The sequence below is a fragment of the Cervus elaphus genome, chromosome 5 (assembly GCF_910594005.1).
Source record: "Cervus elaphus chromosome 5, mCerEla1.1, whole genome shotgun sequence".
NCBI lineage: Eukaryota > Metazoa > Chordata > Mammalia > Artiodactyla > Cervidae > Cervus > Cervus elaphus.
The window spans coordinates 2,680,783-2,707,906 of NC_057819.1; the positions used below are offsets into that span (position 1 = coordinate 2,680,783).

The following is a 27,124-nucleotide window of genomic DNA, read 5'->3' on the forward strand; positions in this document are numbered from 1 at the left end:
CACCTGGATTTTAGCTTTTGTTGTTCCTTTCTGTCAATAAAGAGAAAGAAAGAGTTGATAATTTAGAAAGTCAGTAAGTTGACTCAAGGTGTACGTAAACCAGAAGCACTGGGTCTAAATATTTTTTTATAGCTCAACAGGCAGATTGCCCTAACTTACATTCACTTTCTGCAATTTCCAGAGGTTTCCACTTAGAAGGAATGCCTCTCCCAACTCTGCCTCACATAGTAACCTCTTCATCTATCAAAGTGAACTTCTTCTGTCTTCCCTTCATTGCTCTCAAAGATTTGGAAAGTAGAAATATTTCCTAAAGGTTAAGAGGAGGTGAGTTGAAAATACCAGCTGTAAATATATTTGTGAATTTACTGGATATTATTAGCTTATATCTAAATAAAGTCACCCCCTACTAAATGTTAGCATATCAAGCCATTGATTTTTAGACTTTTTTTTAATTTTAATTTGGCCATGCCTTATGGCTATAGGATCTTAGTTCCTCAACCAGGGATTAAACTTGGGCCCTGGTTGTGAAAGCACTGAGTCCCAGCCACTGAACCACCAGAGAATTTGCATGATTTTTAGGCTACTTTTTAAAAATAGTTCACACAATTCATCTATTTAAAGTGTACAATTAAGTTTATTTCAGAATAGTCAGAGTTGTGCAATAATTACCAAATCTAATTTTCTATATTAACATTAATTCTTTACTTTGTTACTGGAATATGTCTTTCTCTGTATTTGTTTTATTTTGACATTGTGTGTTGTTCTGTGACTGACTTTTCCATATAAAATTTATCTTGGAGCTCTCCACCTATTAGTACATACAGATATCCCTCATTCTTTTTAGTAGCACATTATTCCATAAAATAATTTACCATAATTTGACCATTTTTCTACTGAGAAACATTCACATTTGTTTCAATTACTTGGTATTATCTACAATATTTGACTAATATGTGCATGCTAAGTCACTTCAGTTGTGTTAAACTCTTTGTGACCCCATGGACTGTAGCCTGCCAGGCTCCTTTGTCCATGGAATTTTTCAGGCAAGAATATTGGAGTGGGTTGGCATTTCCTCCTCCAGGGAGTCTTTCCCCCTTGGTAACCATAAGATTGTATTCTACATCTGTTTCTGTTTTGTAAATAAGTTCATTTGTACCATTTTTTTGATTCCACGTATAAGCAATATCACATGATATTTGTTTCTTTCTGGCTTACTTCACTCAATATGACAATCTCTAAGTCCATCTCTAAGTGCAAATGGCATCACTTTGTTTTTATTGGTGAGTAATATTCCACTGTATACATGTACCACATCTTCTTTATCCTTTCATCCATTGATGAATATTTAGGTTCTCTCCTTGTCCTGGCTATTGTAAATAGTGCTGCAATGAACAGTGTGTTGCGTGTATCTTTTCAAATTATGGCTTTCTCTGGAGTGGGATGCCCAGGAGTGGGATTGCTGGATCATATGGCAGCTCTATTTTTGGGTTTTTGAGGAAACTTCATACTGTTCTCCACACTTGCTGTACCAGTTGACATTTCCATCAACAGTGTAAATAGGTTCCTTTTTCTCCACACCCTTTCCAGTATTTACTGATTGTAGATTTTTTGATGATGGCCATTCTGACTGGTGTGAGGTGATACCTCATTGTAGTTTTGATTTGCATTTCCCTAAGAATTAGTGATGTTGAGCATCTTTTCCTGTGCTTTTGGCCACCCGAATGTCTCCTTTGGAGAAATATCTATTTAGATCTTCCACCCATTTTTTGGTCAGCTTGTTTGATATTGAGCTGCATGAGCTGTTTGTATATTTTGTTCATTGTTAAACGGTGTACAACTCCATTTGTTTAGTGACTGTCCCAGACTATTGTGGCAATGCCCATATTCTTTATTGATGTGGCCACGGAAGTCTTTGTTCCTTAGCTTCTGTTCAGTTGTTTTGATAGAGACTTCCTTGAATTCCAGGAAGTCTCCCAGTTTTCCAAACTGACTGTTCTGAGGCCCTTCTTCAGCTCCTAACCAGGCTTGCACTGGATCTGACCAAGGTGAAAGCTTAGGGTCTTCTCAGCCCTTTTCTAATCATGTGTCTTACCCTGGTCTTTCTAAATATGGCTTTCTAAATTCCCCAGTATATATAGTTGCTTTTGGATGTCTTAATTTCCCAATGACATTTCCCCAAGATTTTGCCTTAAGCAGTCTATGCTATGCTTTTTATTTTTAGGCCATGCTGCATGGCACGTGTGCTCTTAGTTCCCAGACCGGGGATGGAACCCACGTCCCCTGCCTTGGAAGCACGGAGTCTTAACCACTGGACCACCAGGGAACTCCCTACTGTATGTTTTGAAATAACAGGCGTCTGCGGCTTGCGGTTTGGCTTGCAGTGTTTTCAAGCTTCCTCACTCTTGAGTTCAGTTAGGTGAGACAGAGTGCCACCTAGTGTCAATTCTTCAGGTAGCCAGCCAGGGAGCAAAGAACAGGCTTACACAGTCATTTGTGAACACGGTCTGCTCCGCCCTCTCTGGACCTAGGGAAGTGGCTCCACACTGGGGGCACGGGCTACCCCTGCTCTAAGACTGGTGCCGCTCAATGGCAGGTGCTACTTTAAGACTGCCAGCACGCGGAGAGAAAGGGTGAGGGGAAGGAGTAAGAGTGCCACAAAACCTTCCAACCATTTCGTAGTGACTTTTTCTTGCTTCCTTGCTTGTTCGTTTGCTATCAACTTTTATAAACCGTTTTCTAGAATTCTCACAAAATTGGTTCTGACAGTTTCTGTTCAACTTTAAATGTTTCTATTGGAGGAAGAGAGTATGGAGTGGCCTCCTCCACCATATTGCAGACATCACCATTTTTTTAATGTTTATTTATTTATGACTGTGCTGAGTCTTCACTGCTTTGTGGGCTTTTCTCTGGTTGCGCCAAGTGGGTGCTACTCTCTAGTGGGCTTCTCACTGCGGTAGCTTCTCTTGTTGTGGAGCACAAGTTCTGGGGCACTTGCCATTCAGTTAATTGCAGCATGTGGGCTCAATAGTGGGCTCCCCGGCTCTGGAGCACAGGCTCAGTAGTTGTGGCTTAGTTGATCTGCACCTTGTGCTTGTGGGATCTTTCCAGATCAGGGATCGAACCTATGTTTCCTGCATTGGCAGGCAGATTCTTTACCACTGAGCCACCAGGAAAGCCCTAGACATCACCATTTTTCAGTTCAGTTCAGTTCAGTTCAGTCGCTCAGTCGTGTCCGACTCTTTGTAACCCCATGAATCGCAGCACGCCAGGCCTCCCTGTCCATCACCAACTCCCAGAGTTTACTCAAACTCATGTCCCATTGAGTCAGTGATGCCATCCAGCCATCTCATCCTCTATCGTCCCCTTCTCCTCCTGCCCCCAATCTCTCCCGGCATCAGGCTCTTTTCCAATGAGTCAACTCTTTGCATGAGGTGGCCAAAGTATTGGAGTTTCAGCTTCAGCATCAGTCCTTCCAATGAACACCCAGGACTGATCTCCTTCAGGATGGACGGGTTGGATCTCCTTGCAGTCCAAGGGACTCTCAAGTGTCTTCACCAACACCACTGTTCAAAAGCATCAATTCTTCAGCGCTCAGCTTTCTTCACAGTCCAACTCTCACATCCATACATGACCACTGAAAAACCATAGCCTTGACTAGACGGACCTTTGTTGGCAAAGTAATGTCTTTGCTTTTTAATATGCTATCTAGGTTGGTCATAACTTTCCTTCCAAGCAGTAAGCATCTTTTAATTTCTGGCTACAAGCACCATCTGTAGTGATTTTGGATCCCAAAAAAATAAATTCTGACACTGTTTCCACTGTTTCCCCATCTATTTCCCATGAAGTGATGGGACCAGATGCCATGATCTTAGTTTTCTGAATGTTCAGTTTTAAGCCAACTTTTTCCCTCTCCTCTTTCACTTTCATCAAGAGGCTTTTTAGTTCCTCTTTACTTTCTGCCATAAGGGTAGTGTCATCTGCGTATCTGAGTTTATTGATCTTTCTCCCGGCAATCTTGATTCCAGCTTGTGCTTCTTCCAGCCCAGCATTTCTCATGATGTACTCTGCGTATAAGTTAAATAGTCAGGGTGACAATACTTTTCGGGTGATGTACTCCTTTTCCTATTTGGAACCAGCCTGTTGTTCCATGTCCAGTTCTAACTGTTGCTTCCTGACCTGCATATAGGTTTCTCAAGAGGCAGGTCAGGTGATCTGGTATGCCCATCTCTTTCAAAATTTTCCACAGTTTATTGTGATCTACACAGTCAAAGGCTTTGGCATAGTCAATAAAGCAGAAATAGATGTTTTTCTGGAACTCTCTTTATTTTTATTGAATTTATTTTTATTAAATTTATTTTATTTTCTAAACTTTATTACCTGGTGGGGGGGTGCGGGGTGCCACACCAAATGGCATGTAGGATCTTAGTTCCCGTGGCCCCTGCAGTCACAGTCTGGGGCACTAGGGAATTAGACTTAACCAAATGAATAAGTGGGAGAAGAGAACACAATTAAGCCTACAACACAAGTAAAGTCAGTTCTGCATCTTATGGATTTCCAAGTCATAGTTTCCTGTGGAAACAATAATCTGAAGTGGATGTCATGCAGCAAAAGGAAACAGAATTACAAACTGAACACATAGGGCCTGAGGGTGAGAGAAGGCAGGAGGGGCAGGGCCTTTGGATGGCAGGATCACAGAGGTTTTCAACAAAGAGTGAAAGAGAAAGCATCTGGGGCTCCCAGGACTCCAGCACCTTGACTCCTGGACTATCAGAAGGCACAAGCCAAGCATCAGAATTCTAATTTGAATTATCTAATGTTTAGTTTGGCTTTTGAGTGTGATTTAGGAATGCAGGTCCACACAGGAACCAGCTTCTCTCCAGCTGGGTGTGCCCTAGAACCAAACAGCATCATTACCTGTGTCCTAAGAGTCTTGGAAGAGCCGTCATAGAAGAGCAGAAGCTAATGTGACAGAAAAAAAACTGGCTGAGTCACGGATGCAATGTGAAGCTCAGGGATTGAATAACACTCACTTGAATCCTCCAGAGCCAGTCAAACAATCCTGCCCCGTTAACCCACCCACATCACCTTAACTCCATCCCCACCAACCTGTCAAGGCAATAGCACCTCATTCGAAACCTTGGTTCACCGAAATCCAGTTTGGAGGTTAGAAGGAGTATTCTTGGGACTGGGTTGGGGGTAATGTTAAAAAAAAATCTGTCTCCTCCAGCTAAGCACACATGTGTTTTTCTTCCAAGGTTTGCTTTTGTGAAGCAGAACAAGCTGTAGCAGATCTTTCAGGAAATAGTGACTTCAGTACTAGTGAAAAGTGAGAGCTCTAATGAGCTTCAAAGGGAGAAATTTGACTGAGAGTAGCACTGACATATACACGTGACCACGTGTAACATAGCTAGCTCGTGGGAAGCTGCTGTATAGCTCAGGGAGCTCGTGCCGCGCCCTGTGATGACCGAGAGGGGTGGGATGGGTCGGGTGGGAGGGAAGCTCAAGAGGGAGGGGATACGTGTACACTCATGGCGGAGTCACACGGTTGTACAGCAGACACTAACACAACACTGTAAAGCAATCATACTCCAATTTTTAAAGTAATTTTTTTTAAGGTAGAGTTTTTTCCATGTAAACACCAATGCCTGACTCAATTGTACAGAAGAAAGAAATGCTACCAGGTCTGTCAAAGGCCCCAGAACCAACATCATTCTGCACAGAAGGAGCTTTGTCTTCTCATTTTGAGAGATTCCTTTTAAAATGGTCCTCCATATGTTCAGTTCAGTCGCTCAGTCATGTCCGACTCTTTGCACCCCCATGGACTGCAGCACGCCAGGCCTCCCTGTCCATCCATCACCAACTCCCGGAGTTTACTCAAACTGATGTCCATTGAGTTGGTGATGCCATCCAACCATCTCATCCTCTGTTGCCCCCTTCTCCTCCCACCTTCAATCTTTCCCAGCATCAGGGTCTTTTCAAATGAGTCAATTCTTTGCATCAGGTGGCCAAAGTATTGGAGTTTCAGCTTCAGCATCAGTCCATATGTAAAGAAGCTCTGTATGTAAAGAAGCTTTTTTCCTGACAGGGCATGGTTTTTCAGTTCTATAAACTAACATTAATGAGCAATCACTCTGCACCACAGCACATGCCTTGCATCTGAGGAAAGAAACAGCTCTTTCTTGCACCCCTGACATCATTCTAGTACAATTTATCACTTACTGGGACCTGGTTACCGAAGCGGTTCTCATGGAACACTGTGCATTGAAGGTAGAGTTACTCACCTCATTTTCACTAGAGGTTTTGAAGTTGAAATCCTCTCCAAACTTTGCTACATGTAGTTAACTTGTTCAAGTTGCTAGGTTCTACTAACTTTCCTGGCTTCTGCTTCCTAATCCATATCTCATGCCAACTAATTCTCACCACAGACATGGTCAGTATTTGTCTAGAATGGCTAGAAAACAAGAAATCAAGACATCATGGCTTTTCAGTGTTTTTATTTTTTTTTTACCAAAGTAATAAATTTTAATGAAAAGGACTAAATGCAGTTTAATATAACATCTGTTGGCATTCTTCATGTATGTAAGAAAGATGCCATCCTCTTTTCACTCATCCACTTTTCAAAGTGACCTTGTCACACCTAGAGGAGGTAGGTATATGCTATAAGCACCAAGGTCCTCATTTTTTCAAAAAGAAAAATACACAGTTGAGAAAAAAATAATTTACCACAATATACACAGTGAATCATTGGCAAGGTCAGAAACAGAATCTAGGACATCTAGATACTGAATGCCTGCTCAGTCCACCAGCTTTCAGTCATCATTCTTTATCTTCTCTGAGCTCAAAAATATCACAAACTCCCCACAAAGCTGAGTACTCTGAGTAATACTAGCTATGTGAAATTTTCCACTCTTCCCTCTTCTCTGCATGGCTTAAGGGAAATATGAGGGCACATCAAATATTTTCATTTCCTTTCATAAGAACAAGCCATTCTTTACCTGTTGAACCATTTTTAAACCCCAGGAACTACTACCTCAGATCCCACCTATTTGCTAAGCTAGTCTCAAATCAGTCAATACAAACCACATGACTTCCACAGAATTATATTACAAAATGATTAGATTTCACAGGTGGAACTAAAAGGATTAATCAAATTTAAATTTAATTTTTAAAATTTCTCCTTAGGAAAGAGGTACAACAGAAAATAAAAATGTTGGACAAAATACTACCTGGAACAGAGACCACCCACTCTAACCTTGTTCAATGGATGATCACCAATCAAGACACATAAGGGAAAAGAGCTGTGGCCACCTGAACTCATAGGGAGGAGGATCTTGGGCTAAAAGTATCAGTGTTTTAGGAGAGTGCGGCTGCTCTGAGATGACAAGTGCCGCCAGAGGCATGTTTGCTCTTTATGTGACACAGAGTCAATTACTAAGCCCCCACAGAATCAGTTACATCAGCGCCACGAGGCAGTGGAGCCTCTGGAAAATGCACCCCGATTCATTATAGTCACCAGAGAGTGTACTCTGTGCAGCCATGAGGTTAACCAAAAAGAAAAGTGAAGTCGCTCAGTCACGTGCAACTCTTTGTAACCCCATGGACTGTAGCCTGCCAGGCTCCTCTGTCCATGGGATTCTCCAGGCAAGAATACTGGAGTGGGTTGCCATTTCCTTCTCCAGGGGATCTTCCCAACCCAGGGATCAAACCCAGGTCTCCTGCACTGCAGGCAGACTCTTTGTCATCTAAGCCACCAGAAAAGCCCAAAAAGAAAACAAGCATTTATTAACAAATACACATGTCATCCATTCAGTCCACAAACATTACTGAGTGGCTAAGATAGTCCAGGCACAGGAAATGCCAAATAAATGAAATCTCAAACACAAGGAACTGACAATGAACATTTTCAAGAAAGCCAGAAAACCCCCTTGACTCAAGATTATCTGCTTTCCCCTCTGGCCCAAGGCTGGTGCCTGGATCCCTTGTATTGGCACTGGTACTGCCATGTCCAGGCCTCTCCTTCAAAGAGCAAACACCCAGGACACAGACCCCATCAAGCTTCCATCCTCAGGTTCAATGTGTTCATCAATTTATCAGATTGATTTTTCTTGTGCCAGGAAAACTTGACAAGGATTTCATGAGGTAGGGTGATGCTTTCTTTCAAAAAAAAATGAGGGGGGAGGTTAGATAGAGAAAGTGGTAGTAGTCAGGGGACCACAACTCTTTAAGCAATATTTAAGGATCACAAACAATGTTAACATGCTGAATCTACCTGAGAAAAACTTGCATCAGACATCACGGGGCTTCTGTATCTTAGTCTGCCTTTTCCTAGACACTGGACTGAGGGGAATTTCCTTCTGCGGCTCTGATATGTACAGATGATTGTACCACACTGGCCTCAAATATATAAGTTAACAGCAAATCAGTGATTTTTCTCCAGCTAGCCTGTAATTACAAATGTACACACTTATCAACAGGGCAGAGTTTACAACTGGCTGGTGTCCCTTTAACACCACTGAATGGGACCAAAGAGAGACAGAGTGAAGACTCCAGCCTCCACAAGCACAGCCTGCAGCAGAAAGCAGGACTCAGGCAAAGTAGGCGTGGCAGAAGACAGCCACGGCCAACAGAATGATGCCATTGATGTTCACTACCATCCGCCACAAACGGTTCTCCGAGGTGTCTGTCATCTTCAGCTTCATGGCTGCCTCCTCTTCCTTCGTCATTTTGGGGCCTTTCTGCTGGTCCAGGCCACAGAACAGGTCATAGGCCCGCCTGAAGCATCCTTTTTTCTCCTCAGAAGCTTCTGTGTCTGGGGAAAGGAATAAAAGGACTGTTGGATACAGAAGCAGGAGGCACTAGAAAAGACTTCCAGAGAAGATATCAGGCCATGATACATCTGCCACTTTGCACACAGCTCCCAATTTTCTTGTTTGCAGGAATAAAAATGGTACAAATTAATGTTTGGATAAATGTAATTAATTATAAGATGATGTTAATAGTTGGAGTCTATATAATATACTGTGGTGGTATATTTTACCTCTGTTGGGCCCAAAGGAAATACATTTTGATTTAGGACACTCAGAATCAAACAAGAAATAATAGCTTATGAGGGAGAAATGTTAACCATTGACTGGGGGACTGTGACATGTGAAGAATGTGGAAAACCCACCTCTCAACCAGAGAAACCCATATCTGTTTGCTACATCGCTGAAAGCAATGAGTTTGGCATGACTCAAGAATGTATTGACTGCACCTGGAAACCCAAGGCTTCACAACAGATCCAGCCATGTGGCAAGGATTGGTCTTTTCAGTCCCTGGTCCAGGGAAGCAAGTGAGCAGCAAGCGAGCAACAAGTGAGCAGCAAGTGAGCAACAAGTAAGCAGCAAGTGAGCAAGTGAGCATCAAGTGAGCTTAAGATCTGATACTGCTGAGTCAAACCATTCAACTGACCTTGACACTAAAAGTGGATGCCCACCAAGGGAACTAATTCTGTGCTCTGAACCCAGGTGTGGCATTAAAGGTGAGCAGACCTGGATTAGAATCCTAGGTTTGTGACTCACTAAATATGAAATCAAGCCCACTGTGTTTTCAGCACCATGGTCAGAGACCACTGCCCTCCCCTCTCCAGCCCAGGACCAGTAAATCACACATGACCTTGTGCTCCCACACCTCTGCACACCACACATCACCACGACCAACCTCCATGTGTGCACCCCTCCCATGTAGGGAGAAAAAGCTCCAACACAGAAATTGAGGAAGACACTGCTCCATGATCAGGATAAATCTCTAAGCATTGACTAAGCATTATCTTAGAGCTCTGAAGAATTGATGCTTTCGAATGGTGGTGCCAGAGAAGACTCTTGAGAGTCCCTTGGACAGCAAGGAGATCAAATCAGTCAACCCTAAACAAAATCAACCCTGAATGTTCATTGGAAGGACTGGTGCTGAAGCTGAAACTCCAATACTTTGGCCACTTGATATGAAGAGCTGATTTATTGGAAAGACCCTGATGCTGGGGAAGATTGAAGGCAAAAAGAGAAGAGGGTGGCAGATGATGAAATTATTGGATGGCATCACCAACTCAATGGACATGAGTCTGAGCAAACTCCAGGGGAGAGTGAGGGCAGGGAAGCCTTGTGGGCTGCAGTCCACAGGGTCACAAAGAGTCAGAAACCCCTTAGTGACTGAACAACAAATAACAACAAGCATTATCTTAGTGGACTTGCAGGGAAATCTGATATTTTAAACATTATATGTTAAGCCAGCAAGACACAATACCCTAAGAGCCTCCATCTCATCCCCCTGATATCACTAAAACTGACCATAGCTTTGGTTCCAACTGCTTTCAGTTTATAGGCTAGTGTCTTCCCTGTCCCTAGCCAAGCCCCAAACCAAGTAAGGGTGGTGAATATTTCACCTGTGCTTACTCACTGAGCACTGTAAACCAAGAAGGGAGGAGCTGGGACGATTCTGCATCCTCCTCCTCCCCTTGACAAGGCCTTGAGTGAACTGCCCAAAGCCCATTTATCCATCTCACCCCATACTCCACTCCTCACTCTCCTCCAGAAGAGAGATCTGAGCTTTGAAGGCACTTGGTGAAGGCTTCAGTAAGGTGGTCTTGTGGTTGGAGGAGTAACTTGGGAATAGGCTCTGAGCCACAAATCACCTATTTCTAAGGCATCCTCCCGGGCATCTTGAATGTCCTCGTCTTCTGCATCCAGGTCAATACGCTCCTCTTTGCTGTTACGCAGGCTCCAGCACAAGCGGTAGAGCTGTGGAGAAAGCAGGACAGGTTAGCAGGAAGATCCAAGTAGTGTCCTGGGCCAAAAAGTTGGGAGAACAAAGAGATGTGTGTCGAGAAGGGAAAAGGAATGTGGCTCTCAACTCCATCAACAACACAGATAACAGTTCCCATCCACAGCACTATCTCTGAATATGTTGGGAATGTGGATATAAATCATACACACACATGCACATACCATCCTCTAAGATATGGGCATATTCAGAGGCTAAGAGACTGTCATGAGCATAGAAATGTTTTGAATGAATGATCTCTTGTTACATATGGTAAATGAATTTGTTCCTTTTAGCTCTCATGCTAGGAAACAAGGCCAGGCACCCATTTATCCAGACAGCAGTGTAAGTAAGATCAGATTTTTGTACCATATTAATTGTAGACTCATGAGCCAGTTAGAATAGGAAGAGCTGGAGGTGTACTTTCTATGGACATGAAACCAGAAACTACTTTATTTCAAGAAGCATGGAACTAAATGAGTTTGGGGCTACAGTACTTTGAAAAACTGAGGCATCAAGAAGCAATTAATACAACATAAAGAGAGTCTGTGACAGAGTTGGCCAATAACCATGATGGCAGTTCTACTGCTATAAAAGCAATCTTTGTTTGACATTAAGATTGGTCACAGTTTTGAAAATTTGGTGGTGAGGTTAAAGGTCTGTTAGGGATTCCTATTTTTCTGTATGCATGAGAAAGGGACCAACAAAAGCCTTTCTCTTTCTCTTCAGACAAAAGTGATCTTGGGTTAACTCTCTAGCTCTGTTCCCTGGAAACCTGAAAAGGGAAGAATGCTAGCCGTGCTGGGTTACCAGACTACACTGCTTATGGTAAAAAGTGACCCACAATTGGTAATCTTCACCTGCACTGGGAGGGCTGTGAACATTCCCTAAACCAAGGGCAACATCTAGAGCTAAAGAAGAGTACCTGTCATCTTTGAAGTATTGAATCAATTAGACTTTGATACCATTTGAAATTTCTTAAATTCCATGGGCAACTGTTTGGAGGCTTCATTGTGGAAAAAAAATAATAAAGGGTATATCATGCTTCAGATTTCCCTCAGTGTGGTGACTTTTACAACTAGGTATGTTCCTTGCTGGAACCTTTGGAAGCTATGACCTAAAGACTATTACAAGAAATATGCATTCCTATCTGGGACATAAGCATCCAAGCTGGGGTAACCCTGTGTCTGCCCATGTGATCTCATTGCCTTGTTCCTGAGTCATCACCCAGGCAGCAGGATCCAGAGAAGCAGTCCCTTGTACGGAAATGTGACCTGCTGAAGACACTCTTGACACTGTTCTGCTGGCAAACCATGTTTCCTGTCCTGTCCTTCTGTGCATGCTCAGTTGCTAAGTCGTCCAACTCACTGCAACACCATGGACTGTAGCCCATCCAACTCCTCTGTCCATAAAATTTCCCAGGCAAGAATACTCGAGTGGGTTGCTATTTCCTCCTCTGGGGCATCTTCCTGACACAGGGATCGAACCCAGGTCTCCTGCATTGCAGCTGGATTCTTTACCACTGAGCCATCTGGGAAGCCCATGTGTCCTTTTACATGACACCAAAGACAAGGACAGCCTATTTTAGTCATGAGAGTAAGAGACCTCTAACTGAGCCAAAGCAATCAAGTTGAGTGCTGCAGCATGAACATGAAACCAGCGCAGGACAGTCTTCTACACGGATACTCACATGCACATCTGCAATGGGCTTGGTGAAGAGGGAGATGGCCAGGATGACGATGATAGTGATGACAAAGAGGATGATGGCAAAATACAAGTAGTGGACACCACAGATAATCGTGGGACAGTTGCTGGGCTCCATGCAGCTCCCGGTTCCATAGGCAAACTCGGTGATCATACGGGACACCCCGATCAAAAATCCTATGATCAATCCCCAAAAGGCTCCCTGTGAAAGAAAAGCCTGGTTAATGAACACTGTATTTGGGAAACAGCTGTGCATTCACTGGGGGACAGAGACAAGAGAATAACAGTGAGAGAAATACGAGCTCCAGGCCATCTGAAACAGGAACACTGGAGTTGAGAACATGACTAGGAACATTACGTCAGGCCTTCGATGGCTCCATTTGCCACCTTTTAGTAACTCGACTTGGTATTTGCATGTGCTTAGTTGCCCAGTCATGTCCAACCAACTCTTTTGCAACCCCATGGACCTGCCAGGCTCCTCTGTCCATGGGATTTTCCAGGCAAGGGTACTGGATTGGGTTGCCATTTCCTCCTCCAGGGGATCTTCCCAACGGAGGGATTGGACCCGTGTCTCCTACATCTTCTGCACTGGCAGGTGTATTCTTTACCACTGAGCTACCTGGGAAGCCCTTGGTTAGAATAGCACCCAAGTTCTCAGTGCCAAAAAAGAACCCCTTTAACTTTAAAAATACTTTGAATTTCTCTACCTGCAGCTGCTATTACCATCAGACTCCAGATTTAGGTACATTCAGTTATAACATAATTACTTGTGAGCTAATCTGTATTCCTTGAAGACATGGGAAAGAAGCTGGGTCTCTTAGAGGAAGAGGAGAAAGGAACTTTTCCACCAGCCCCTTTTATAGATCCAAAGTACCCTCACCCTTATCCCTATCTGGCTGGAGTATCACTTTTTGGTCCTTCACTGGGCCCTGAGAAGTGCTGGCTGGAAAACCTAGCCCCCTGAAGAACCCAGGAGGTAGGCTGTGCTAGCACTTCCTATGGAGCTGTTCGCCCAGAGGCTACAAGCTTCCCAGAGAGTGCCACACAGTCAGAATCACCCAGAGTAGATGGAAAACACACATCATTACTTGGGAATTAATTTAGAACCTGCAGCAAGGAGGAGAGTCCCAAGGTCCCTGGAGGATTTTCCATATAAATCCTCACCAGCACCTTCATTCCTGCTCAAGATATCTGGAAGTAGAATTCTTCCCAGAGAATATACAAATCCAGATGAGAATTTCTGTGCCCAAATGACTTTTCTAAACATTCATGATACCTACCGGCTCATTGACTCTCTTGCAGAAAATAGCAAGCAGGAAGACTGCTGCGATGGGTGGTCCCAAGTAACTGGTGATGGACTGGATGTAGTCGAAGAGCTGTCCGCCTTGCGCTGACTGCACGATGGGCACCCAGGCGATGCTGACGCCGATCAGCACCAGCATGAACAACCTGAAATTAAGCCCCACAACAGGGTGTCAACAAACGGCTCCACTGCAATAGTTATAGATAGATAGACAGAGAAACTACCTGCAATACAGGAGACTCGGGTTCAATCCCTAGATCAGTAAGATCCCCTGGAGAAGGAAATGGCAACACTCTCCAGTACTCTTGCCTGGGAAATCCCATGTACAGAGGAGCCTGGAGGGCTACATTCCACAGGGTCACAAAGAGTCAAACATGACTGAGCGACTGAACAACAGCAACAGTAGAGATAGATAGATAGAAAGGTTTATGTGACCAGAGCAGGGAAAAATAATTAGCAAATTTGTTGAGACTCTTCTTCTGTATTCTGCTCCTTCAGAAATTTCCCTTGTGGCTCAGACAGTAAAGAATCCACCTGCACTGTGGGAAACGTGGGTTCAATCCCTGGGTTGGGAAGATCCCCTGAAGGAGGGCATGGCAACTCACTCCAGTATTCTTGCCTGGAAAATCCCCAAGGACAGAGGAGCCTGGTGGGTTACAGTCCATGGGGTCACAAAGAGTCGGACATGACTGAGCGACTAAGCACATAGCACTGCTCCTTCAGGAAAATCTTCTTGGCCTATAAGTAAAATGCACTTGATTTTTGATAGTAAAGTAGACCTACTAACCACCAGGAAAGAATCCAATTTGAGAGGCAGTGGTGTTTAGGAACAAAGGTGAGGACTTTGGAGTCAGTCTCCTTTTTTTTTTTTTTTTTTTGGCCATGCCTCATAACTTATGGGATCTCAGTTTCCCAACCAGGGATTGAACTTGCACCCTTGGCAGTGAGAACACGGAATCTTAACCACAGGACCACCTGGGAATTCTCTGAAAGTTAAAGTGAAGTTGATCAGTTGTCTCCGACTCTTTGCAATCCTATGAACTGTAGCCCACCAGGCTCCTCCATCCATGGGATTTTCCAGGCAAGAATACTAAAGTGGGTTGCCATTTTCTTCTCCAGGGGATCTTCCCAACCCAGGGATTGAACTCAGGTCTCCCACACTGCAGGAAGACTCTTGCTATCTGAGCCACCAAGGATCCCTAGCTCTCCTCCTTTTGAGTTTCACTTCAAGTCCTGAAAAGATGGGATGCGTGCTCAGTTATATATGACTCTTCACAACCCCATAGACTGTAGCCTGCCAGGTTCCTTTGCCCTTGAGGTTTTCCAGGGAAGAATACTAGAGTGGGTTGCCATTTCTTCCTCCAGTGGATCTTCCTGACCTAGGGATCAGACCTGGGTGTCCTGGAATTTCTGCATTGGTAGAGAGATTCTTTACCACTGAATCACCTGGGGGAAATGGGAGGGTTCCTTTTAACCTCTTGATTTAATTAGAAAGAAGGCGGTGGTTCTCTTATCTCTTGAATTTAAGGCAGAAGAGTCTTAAGCTACCCTTCACAAAGTAGTGTTCTTGCTCACATATTTCTACCTCTAAAGTGCCCCTCCCATTGCCTCCCATTTACTCAGATCCTATCCACCATTTAGACACAGTTTGAGGTCTCCCTCCCCCAGGAGTCTTGCTCAGCTACTGACTAGTACACTCATCTCTCTCTTCTCTGAGCCTGTGATTGCTCTTAACAGGCAGCACAGCAGAGTGTAGAATTGTTTCTTGTAACTGTAAGCTTATTGAAGACAGGGACAAACCCCAGAGCAGCAGTTATTGGATGCACAAAAAGTGTGAGCCCCAACACAATCTCAGGGCCAAGAGATCCAGCCCTGAGCAAAGCAACAAAATGATTTTCTTTCCATGTTGCATCTTGAGTGGTATACATAACAGACAATGCCAGTAAACATCTTTCAGAGGAAAACCCTGTCAGGGAACCATGCTGCTTCCTGTGAAGCAGAGGGCAGACTCTGGCCCAGTCTGACCTCCCCTGGGTGCCAGGTGTCTCATCGCCTGCGAGTCACCTGTCATGTTCCTTTCCTTCCTTTGCCCTAGTCTTGCTCATGAGATTTAGGAGGTGGCAGCACTCCCTGGGAAGCTTTCCCTAGACAGACATCCCAGGGATTTTTTCACCTGCCCTGAGGAGGTTGGCCTGCCTTCACCCCCACAGAGAGACACAGAAGAGCTTCTGCTGGTCCTCTACCCAGAGCCTCTGCTCCATGGATAGTCAAGATAATGGGCACACCTGGCGCACAGATCCATACTTACTGTGTCAAGTATCCTGTTGTGTCCATTAGCCCACTTGACAATAACAAGTGCACACAGTCAGGTGTTTTAGACTTTACAAAGCACATTCACAAGCATAGTATCACCTGACCCTCACAATGGTCCTGTAAAATGCCACAGCAAAGGGTCAAGGCATTGGAGGCACCTGGGCCTAAAAGACACCCAGAGAGGAGAGTTGCAATGTGCAGGCCTGAGGAAGACAGTGTGGGATGGTATACAGGGCCTAGACAAGGACTCAGTTGGCCGTGGGTTCCAGTCCTGGCTCTGCTGCTGTCCAAACTTCCTTATTTAGGTATGACAAGCCTCATTTTGTTCACTGATAAACTGAGGTTAGATTAATGATCCCTGATGTTGTTTCATGCTCCAGATTAAATGATCTCTGACGTTTCATGTTCCAAAGGGACACTGTTTTAATGATCTTGGATTTAAAGTTAAATGCCACTGAGAGCAATATAACTTCCACGGTGGTTACTCTCATTCTACCCAGCATCTGCCAATCTTCCCCATCTTGAGAGAACCTCTCTGGTTATTCAAGTTTTCATGGAGCTTGACAGGGGGAGCTGTACTTACCTTCCTGCGATCATGAGCTCTTTCTCAGACGCTTTCTTCCGGATCTTGGTGTAGATGTCCATGGTGAAGAGGGTGCTGGCGCTGTTGAAGATGGAGGTCAGGGAGCTCATGAGAGAGGCCAGCATGACCGACAGCATCAGGCCTCGCAGTCCTGGAAGAAAAGGAGGCTCTGAGTGGTACATGCAGCATTTCAGCTCTTTTGTGCTTGAAAATTTGTGACAACTCAAGGTTTTTTGCCTTCTGACACCATGCCATATTATTTGACTTATCTCTCCAGAGAGATTAGACATTTAAGGAATGGACTGTGTCTTTAAATTATATTGGAAGTCCACAGCAGTCAACAAAGAGCTAGGGACAAAGTGTACATGCAATAAATGCTTTCCAGTTGGATTGCTGGCGGTAGTGGTGGTGATGGTTGTGTGTGTGTGTGTGTGTGTGTGTGTGCGCGCGCGCATGTGTTTCCATCTGAGCCTTTATAAGGCCTCTCATCTAAAAGATTAATGATAATGGAGAAATATTTACACTAGGATTCAAAAGATGAGGTTTCAAGAAAGTGAAAAGACAGCCATAGAATGGGAGAAAATATTTTCATATATCTAATAGAGTTTTGGGAAACTATTCTATCATCCTCTAGGTACTGTATCTGTAAATAATTTTATAGTTTTGTTTCAATCTACAGACTAACAAGAAGAAAATTAAAAGTTGCCTATTCTGATCATTTTGTCATTTGTTGGGAGGGTTTTTTAATGGTTCCTCTTGAGAGTCTGTCATGTAGACTACAGACTATTGGAGCTACGAAGATCATCCAACTCTCTCATTTTTCAGCAATAGAATAAAATGTTCATTTCAAGGAATTAGTCTGTAGGGCTTCAAGTCTTAGTTCTGCCCTTTGCTCAGAGTGATTTACCAGTTAATTGCTAAGCGGGGATATAGCTCTCTCCTTTCTGTATCACCTCTTATCAAGCTCACATTCATTTATTCACTCAACAAATATTTGTTGAACATAATTTTACAGCAGTCCAGGAAACAGACAATGGCATATCAGAGTAGCATGATGGAGACAACAAGAGGAGGTAGATGAATATATGGAGGTAATATTGACAGACTTTGGTGAGGGATTGGTGGGGTAATATTTACCAGCTAAGTGAAGAAGGCTGAATCCGCAAATGAGACTTAAAAGGAATAGCTGGAAAGGATGAGGAGAAAACAGGAAAGGATAGTATTATAGAATCCAAGAGGAGGGAATAACTCAAGAAAGAGGAGTGGTCAATAATGCTGAATGCTACTGAGGAACATATGGAAAATATCTATTTGATTTAGCATGGGGAGGTCACTGGGGAATCTGGTGTTTACAGAGGCCAGATTCCAGCCAAAGAGACTGGCAATGGTTTGTGCAGACACAATATTTTGTCTTGCGTGCCAGGCAGCTTTCTATCATGCATAATCCACTCTGGTATAGTGTTCAGAGCTACCTCACTCAGGATCTGCAGGTCCAAGGAAACAGCATAAACACCCCAACAGAGGCAAGAATACCAGCCAGAACTCTAAAAGAGCCATGATTCTTGCTAACTGCAACCTTAATTAATAAGCAGCCCAGTTCAGTGGAATTGTTAACTATTACTTCCATTTTTATCGAAGTTGAATACAAATGATTTGCTCAAGGTCATATATCAAGTCTGTGGTTTAAAAAAAAAAAACAAAAAAACAAATTCCTCAGTTCTCACCTTCAGCAGAGTTAACCATGCCAGACACTGAGTTACTGCATGACCTTAGAAAATCACTTTCTCTGTGTAGGCCTCAATTTTCCCAACTGTAAAATGAATAGGTTTTACTAGATGATCTTCATGTTTCCTTTCAGTAAAAAAAAAATGTTGTTTACTCTAAATTTTCCTGATGAATACCTTTGAATTTTTGGTCTCCTGGGACCCCTAACCTAAAGAGATTTCTATGCCTTAAAGCCAGAATTAGATTTTTAGTCAACATGAAGATGAAGAGTAAACACATAGGTCTACCCCAAAACTAACTATTCTGGACTGTAAGTCTTCACTCTCCTGGATTCCATATTCTCTATAATGAGACGCACCCTTGTATCTGATCTACCTACTGCCTTGAACTTCCTCATTCCAGAGCTAAAATCGCTCTTTGCCCTTCTCTCCATGTTTTTCCTTGGAAAAAACCTAGGAGTCAGTTTATTCTCCAGGTAGAATTCCATTTAGTTCAACCCTCATGTTAATGTCTGTTGGAGAGCATCAAAAGACCTTAGAGCATGAAAAAGTTGTGTTTTTTCCCTAACACGTTTTCAGATGATATCCTTCCCATGCCTGACTGATGGATGAGTGCCAGGACTCACAGAGCCCAACCAAGCCAGAGGTCTCCTTCCCACTGAAGCAAAAACAAGTTCAAATACTGAGGACCCCGGAGTGAGACTTTCTCTCCTAGACCCCCAGGCTCAGAAACAGCTTTGCTCCAGAAGGCCCACAGATAGCTATGTAGATAGAGCCCAAGTCCAACCAGCCTCCCAAGAGAGACCCTGCCAGCCAGGACAGCTCTCACCATTGGGCATGAGCTCCACCACCAAGGTCGGGTAGGCGATGTTGGTACAGCCAACCTTGGTGCCGCAATATTTCTCACACTCTGAGGGGACGGTGCAGGCAACTTTCTCTGAGGAGAGATAAAGAGTCATGTCAGCAAGCAGACATCAGAAATGTTTCCAAGATACACCTTGTTAAGCAGGCATGCGTGCTAGGTGCTCAGTCATGTCTGAGTCTTTGGGACCTCATGGACTGTAGACCACCAGGTTCCTCTGTCCATGGGATTTTCCAGGCAAGAAAATCAGTGGGTAGCCATTTCCTTATGCAGGGGATCTTCCCAACCCAGGGATCTAATGTGCATCTCCTGTGTCCGCTGATTGGGCAGGTGAATTCTTTACCACTCGAGCCACCTAGGACAACACTTCAAACAAGACATTCCTGCCCACAGCCCTGAAGTGGTTTCACAAAGAATGCAGCACCCAAGAAGCCCTTCTATGCCATCCCCCTGCCCTGCTGGTCCTGACCATCCCAAGCTCTGCCTGGGGAGGAAAGACAGCTTCTAGGCAGAGGAGGGAAAAGCGAAGAATGCTTAGGGAGGAAAGCAGAGGGAAGAGTCCCCAGACTTTAGCTAGCTACAGATGTGAGAATCAGACCATAAAGAAAACTGAGCACCTTCGAACTGTGGTGCTGGAGAAGAGCCTTGACAGTCCCTTGGACTGGAAGGAGATCAAACCAGTGAATCCTAAAGGAAATCAACCCTGAATGTTCATTGGAAGGACTGATGCTGAAGCTGAAGCTCCAGTACTTTGGTCACTTGATGTGAAGAGTCAACTCATTGAAAAGACCCTGATGCTGAGTAAGATTGAAGGCAAAAGGAGAAGGGGGCAAAAAAGGATGAGATGGTTGGATGGCATCACCAACTCAATGGACCTGAGTTTGAACAGACTCTGGGAGATGATGAAGGACAGGGAAGCCTGGCATGTTGCAGTCCATGGGGTCGCAAAGAGTCATACAGGACTTAGCAACTGAACAGCAACACACTACCATAACCTGGGGGTGTGGGGGGACACAGAGCAAAAGATGAGTAAATGTTAGCTAGAAGAAGCCCTAGCTAGAGGCATGTCATGACTTCAGAGACTCTGCAAAAGGGGAAACCATAATTGTCTACGTAAAGAACCAGGGAACACAATTACGCAAGTTCTGTGACCTCAAGTCACTCAGTGTCTGGGGCAGGGGGGACAATAATGCTTCGTAATCATGGCAAGAAAAGAAGAAGGCAGAAAAAAGGAAGAGGGAGCCATGGGGGTTTTCAAAGTGGGAAAGAGAGGTTGGCGAGTCCAGCAGAAGGTGTCACCTGTGAACAGGATGCGGCTGATCATTCCTGGCATCACCATGAGGAACATGGGCAGCAGCTTCATGTACCCACACATGATGCAGCCGGCCTTCACGTGCGACATGTTTTTGGCAGAGAGGCAGCGCTGCACAATGACCTGCCAGGGAAAGCCCAGTGAGGGGGGGTGTAAGCAAGAGACCCTGCAATATGTTCTGACCACCCCAGCTCCCACCACCACTCTGGGTCGTCAGCCTGGCACTCCCATATCACCAAGACTCAGCAGCCCTCAGACCACAGGAGCCTGCCCTGCCTTCCCCACAAGCTGCACGAAAGGCAGGAAGCTCTGCAGCACCCTGGGGAAGACCCTCTCTCCTCCCAGGTCCAACAGCATGGGTACCTGGTCTGTGCACCAGTACCACAGGGAGATGATGGTCAGCCCAAAGATGAGCCCAGGCCAGGGCAGGTCTCCCTTGAGAGGATCTCGGAAGATGTGGAAGGAGTCAGCCCTCGGGATGTAGCACTCTTCCTTTATGGTGGTGTTTCCATAAGAGGTCACAGTTGGAATGGCATTCATGTATTTTGTCACAAAGGCACCATACCCTCCCACTTTGTGGAAAGCTGGAAAACATTGGTGACAAAGTCAACTTCCTGAAACTCTCAGCTCTTCACAGCAGTTTCTTCTGTGGATGCCTGAGAAGCCCACAGCCAGAACTTGCACTGTGCAATCTCGGGCAAGTCATCGTCCCATTCTGGGCCTCAGCTTTCTCATCCATAGAATGCCCAGCCCCATCGGGGGCTACTGTGTGGGTCCAAAGCAATAACCTGTGAAAGTACTCCAACCATGAGCTTCTTTACAAAGGGCAAGTATTTGAATTATTAAAAGATAGACGTTGGTTTTGAACCAGATTCAGAGATTCTGCTTTCCCCCTCACCACCTGCTATCCTCAGTGGCCTTTGGGATCCTGGATGCAGACTAGGACCCCCCATCCCAGCAGTGTGGTGGGATGGAAGAGGATGGGTGAGGAAGTCGGGGGCTCTGCCGCACCTTGGCTGTGGGAATAAGGTATTCTAGGCCCTGCCCTGTGGAATAAGGCATTCCTTTCTCCTCCCCCAGTCTCCTGAGGACACCAAGGAAAACCAAACGGAAGCTCTTGGAAAACACAGCATAGAGAGACAATAAGAGGCTTCACAGAACACCCAGAAAGCATGGGCCCCCTTAAAAATAAAATGGTTTTTTATATCCTCCCACAACAAATACCTCTATTTGCAGGGTTTTCGGTCTTGTCCTTAGGATTTCAAGACAAATAAAATTTCAAAACGGGGGACTGGGACTACAGAGTTGCTGATTTTTTTTTTTTTTTTTTTTTTTTGTCAAATAGGGAAGTAAATAAGAAAATGATCAATTCACAAAAGAAAGGACATTTAACTTTAAAAGGTAGATGACACAATCCAAGATTTAAGATGTGACATTTAAATATATTTAGTCTGATAGATATTTAGCCTTATCTTTTTTTTTCTTTTTTGTTCCAGCTTCTCTGTGGAGAGAAGACCATGACATCAGAGGCCCTCCCTGGGGCTCACTAGTCCAGACTGTGTAGAGAGGGCAGCAAGGAATCCAGGTATTACCTGGGCTGGACCCAACCTGAGACCTCCAGGGCTGGGGAAGATGTCCCCCGCACACCCACAGTGATGGCCAATCCAGGCCAGTCCACTCCCCCAGGGAGGGCAGAGTATGCCCAGTTCACTGCCCAGGCCAGTGGCCTCTAACTCTGCCTCCCCACCTCCCCACCTGCCCCTGCCCCACTTACCAAACCCAGTCAGGATGAAAGACCCCAGCAGCATGATCACCGTCTGCAAGGTGTCTGTGTAAATCACAGCCGCCAGGCCCCCTAAGAGCAAAGGATGTGATGCATCTGACCTCAGGTGGGAGGGCACCCCGTCAGCCCACCTCCCTTCCCCACCCACTCCCCAACTCCCACTCTCTCCCTCTGCACGTCTTCTGCACCCCTCAGTCACCCTCCTGCCCTCCTTCCTTCCCTCTTTTGTCCTGTTACAGCCGTCTGCCACCTACATGTTCCACTTTTCACAGAAAGGCTGGGAAGGCCTTGGAAAGAAAGTTTCCCCCTATATGAGGATGGAGAGTTTGATGTGATGCTTTAAGCCAGGAGAAGCATCTGCCACAGACGGAGAAGGGAAGAGCAAAGAGCTGACACCTCACAAGATGTCTGGGGACATGAGCAAATCAGCACATTTCAAAGGGCTACTTGTGTGTCCACTCTGTTTTCTCAGGCCGTCTGAGTAACTTGTCCCCAACACTATGGGACTCCAGCTTGGCAGCAAGTTCCATCACCTACCCTGCCTGCCCCTAATCAGAGTAGAGCAACACAGCTCTGCAGAGGTGCCCCCAATGGCTACTCATGTCTCCAGCTTCTCCAGTCACATCTTGAGTCTTCCTCTAAAATCTGTGTGTCACTCCCCCCTCCCTCCCTATAGTGCCCCTCACCCCCTGTCATGTCAAACCCAAGGTCTCTGTCAAATGACTTTCAATACCCCGAACACTGTGACCCCACTTCAGCCATCAGGTCTTACCACCTACACCCTCCACCCTTAACTACTTCCCACTGAGCCCCCTCCTCCAGCAGGACGCATCCACTTGCTCACCTGCCCAGCCCTGCCACTCCCACTCCTGACTCCCTTGTTCCTACATCTCTCTGCACCTGGCCCTCCCTCTCTGCTTCTCCCGACTAGGCCAAGTTCTCACCTATTCCCACCAACACTGGATTTTTCTGGGGCACCTACAACTGTTTCCTCGAACTGTCTCCTGGGTGGATCTCTTCCTTGAGATGAGAAGCCACGTCTCCTCCCTCCTTTCACCCTTCACAAGTGCCTAACCCAAGCTGGGCTGGGGCTGAGCCATTCGAGGGAACTCACCTGTGATTGTGTAAAGGGCGGTGATTGCCAATAAGATAAAGATGGCTAGGTAGAGATCCAGGCCCAAGGCCAAGTTGATGAATATGGCCCCAGAAAAGATGTCTGCCTGAAAGGAGAGGAGAGGTGGGTTTGGGGTGAGAGAGACCAGCTGAGGCACGTGAGTCAGCTGCAGGGACAGGTAGGAGGGCTTGGAGAGGTTAGCAGAAACTGACTCCTAAGTCATGTCAATGCCTGTGATTTCTGGGGCCCCACGCTGGCCCACAACCCCTTAACCTTTGGCTGAAATTTCACAATTAGTGGTTCATATCCTTATCCCCAGTTGAAAATATGGAAGACAAACAGTGCACAATTCCATGTATATGAGGATTCTAAAATAGTCAAACTCATAAAATCTGGGGCTAGAATGACTGTTACGAGGGGCTGGGGGAAGGTGGAGTTATTAATCAACAGGCATAATCTCTCAGTTAAGTAAGAGGAATAAGCTCTAAAGATCTGCCCCACATTGCACCTGGTCAACAATATGTATTGTACACTCAGAATCTGTCAAGAGGTTGGATGGCAAGCTACGTGTTCTGACCACAATAAAAGTAAAAATAAAAAACAAAAGGAGGACTTCCCTGGTGGTACAGTGGATAAGAATCCGCCTGCCAATGCAGGGGACACTGGTTCAGTCCCTGTCTGAGAAGATCCCACAAGCCACAGAGCAACTACTGAGCCTGAGTGCTGCAACTACTGAAGCCCATGTGCCTAGAGTCTGTGCTCTGCAATGAGAGAAGCCGCCACAATCAGAAGCCTGTGGGCTGCAACAAGGAGTGGCCCCTACTCACTGCAACTAGAGAAAGCCCAAACACAGCAATGAACATTCAGCACAACCAAAAAATAATAATTAATTAATTAAAAATAAATAAACTAACAGAAATAATAGCAAAATAAGAATATATATGAAAAAACAAAAGGATATGAATACCTGAAAGAGAATCCTGCTCTATTCCTAAATTTCCCAAAACGCTTTATTCAAGATGATAATAAATACTCCATAATTAAAAAAAAAAAAAAGAATTCTGTAAAAGAGGGCTGTGAAATGCTGAATTAAACAAAGTTAAGGCAGTTTCTTTACCCACAACTTCTCTGAGCCTTCAGTACACTGTGACTCCCCAGGAGAGAAATGTAGTAAATGACCCTTAACAAACTCACTCAACTGTGGAACTCTGTTTGCCAAGGAACAACTATTAACACCTTGAGGCTCCTCACAACCCACTTTGTGGGCTGCTGTTGTGAGCTGTTATCCTTCATTTACACCTCAGTGTAAAAGGTTTATCAGATCTACTCCCAAATGCAAGTGTGAGTGCTGGAGTCTGTGAGAGGGAAAACCACCCTCACCCTGGAATGGAGAGAGATGTAAACACCACCATGATTTTATCTCCTCTGTCTAGATGGGATCCATCTGGATTCAAACACAGCCAGAGCATCACCAAGAACCTCCTGTGTGGCAGGCTTGGTGATAGATGTCTTTATCTAGATCAGAGGTGTGCAACCTCTGGGCCAGTACCTCCTGTCAGATCAATGGTGGCATTAGGTTAGAAATAAAGTGCACAATAAATGTAATGCACTTGAATCAACTTGAAACCATCCCCTGCCCCCCAGTCCATGGAAAAATTGTCTTCCATAAAACCAGTCCCTGATGCCAAAAAGGTTGGGGACTGTTGATCTAGATAATCACAAGTAAGTTTAGGGGGAAACACTCCCTCTTCACTCCTGAATTCACTAGTGCTTGATGCAGTTATTTTTCTCCCTGCCTCATTTAGCCCCATAAAGAACTTTCTACCTGGCTGGTTGGTGCAGTTAAACCAACAGAGAGCCCTGGAGTCACCCAAAATGAATGTTCATGTAGTCTCCAAAATACTACCAGAAGGACAGTATTAAGGGATGATGGTGGTGAACCTTTTGTTTTCAAATCTCTAGATGCAAAAGAACTAGGCTTTCCCTAGATGCAGTGCAAGGACTGTTTTATTGCATAAAACTGAACACATTTCAGAGCATGTAAGGGGCCACCCGGTCAGGCCCTGGGGAAGGGCACGCTTGCATCTTCTCTTGATTTTCATCATCCCCTCTACTCCTCCTCACAGCTCCTCGGGGCCTCCAGTGGCTCGGTCCCACCAACCATATCTCCTATTCCCTGCCTCTTGGTTGGCAGAGAGCTCATCTCACACCAACTAATGTCTGGCCTCTTCCCCCAAGTCGGGCTTCTTGAGGACCTAGTGCCTTAGTTCCCGGCAGATTCTCTAGTCCCAGGGGACCTACTGTCACTGTCTTCCCTGGAAGAGGAAGAGAGGCTGATCCAGGACATGGGGAGAGAGATGGTGACTTAGAAAGAGACCTCTGCCCTTAGGGTTGGTGGTGAGAGGACCTGGGTTTTATCCCCAATACTGCCAGGATAGGTCTGAGTGACCTTGGATAAGACATTTCACCTCTCCCTGTCTCAGGGTTCTCATCTTTAAAGTGGGAAGCTCTGACTCCCGGGGCTTGTGATCTTCAGTGGCTGGAAGTGGGAAAGATCTGCAGCTGAGGAAAGCATTCCCCTCCTAGGTCTGAGACCTCTTCTACCTTGCCTTCTGGAGCAGCTAAGGCTGAAGAGGAAGAAAGAGCCCCCTGCTGCACAAAAGCCTCGCTAAGGGTGAAATGGCCACTCCTGCTAGACTCTGCACTCTGGGCCATGTGGAACTGTGATGAGTGTTCACAAAGTCAATCTCTCCCCTCTGAGGCCTCTGTACTGTCACTAAAGTTATTTCAGTTTGAGGGGTTCCATTCATTGGAATGCTGTTAAATGTGCACACTGTAGATTCAGTGAATTAGCTAATAAGCATAAATGAGCTATAAAAAGATTACAAGGCTGTTTCTCCTGCCTTTAAAATGCCCTTGGCTTATTTTTCAGCATAGTTAATTTGTAATGCTTTATGACAGCACACCATAGCGGATTATGATACCCTCATTAATATTTGCTTTGCTATCATTAGTCACAAATAAGTAACACAATTCCTAAGATAACATTATAAATGAAGTCTCTAGAGACTATGGGAAGTGTTGGGCTAATTGAAATCTTGCTCTTATAATATGCACTGTCTCCAGTTAACAGGACAGATAAAGAATTTCAAGAAAACCTCCCTCATGAATTGGAAAAACTCTTCCTTGAAAAATTCTTCCTCCTATGAGTCATTCTTAACTTCAAGAATGAATTCTCTCTGCCCTTGGAACCCTGAAAGTCAGCAGGTGTGACCAAGGACATGATAGCTAAGCTTACTGTTAACCCCAGGCACTCTGACATGTCTTGGGGTCTCTTAGGTGCCCACATATTTCCCCACTTCATAAGAATAGTTTTTCCTCCATATCTAGGGGATTTTACAGCTGACCAAGGACTTTTAGATACATATGTTGTTCTGATTCTCAAAACAAGGTAACAGGACAAGTAAACTGACTCCACTTTATAGATGAGAGAGAAAAACTCAATGACTTGCTCAAGGGCTAAAATCCAGGATTTCCATCTCCAAATTCAGTGATTTCCCACAACATTCAAAGGTAAATGTCTTCCTTTCTGGAATAGTTTCTGCAGAGAGCAAGGTCTTTTTTTAATCGAA

At 44.9% G+C, this 27,124-nt stretch overlaps 1 protein-coding gene across 1 annotated transcript in view; it reads right to left on the minus strand.

Annotated features, from left to right (window-relative positions):
• Positions 1-6,477: 6,477 nt before the first annotated feature.
• The window catches only part of SLC5A1 (solute carrier family 5 member 1), a 50,720-nt gene continuing 30,073 nt past the window's right edge, over positions 6,478-27,124 (minus strand). Inside the window, exons 8-17 of the mRNA XM_043901243.1 lie at positions 23,493-23,598; positions 22,370-22,450; positions 20,959-21,179; positions 20,583-20,718; positions 19,251-19,358; positions 16,698-16,848; positions 13,779-13,947; positions 12,485-12,700; positions 10,667-10,772; positions 6,478-8,809 (exon numbers count right to left, since the gene is read on the minus strand). Of these exons, the coding sequence (XP_043757178.1) occupies positions 8,586-8,809; positions 10,667-10,772; positions 12,485-12,700; positions 13,779-13,947; positions 16,698-16,848; positions 19,251-19,358; positions 20,583-20,718; positions 20,959-21,179; positions 22,370-22,450; positions 23,493-23,598 (1,518 nt within the window). The 3' untranslated portion in view covers positions 6,478-8,585. The remainder of the gene's footprint in view (positions 8,810-10,666; positions 10,773-12,484; positions 12,701-13,778; positions 13,948-16,697; positions 16,849-19,250; positions 19,359-20,582; positions 20,719-20,958; positions 21,180-22,369; positions 22,451-23,492; positions 23,599-27,124) is intronic.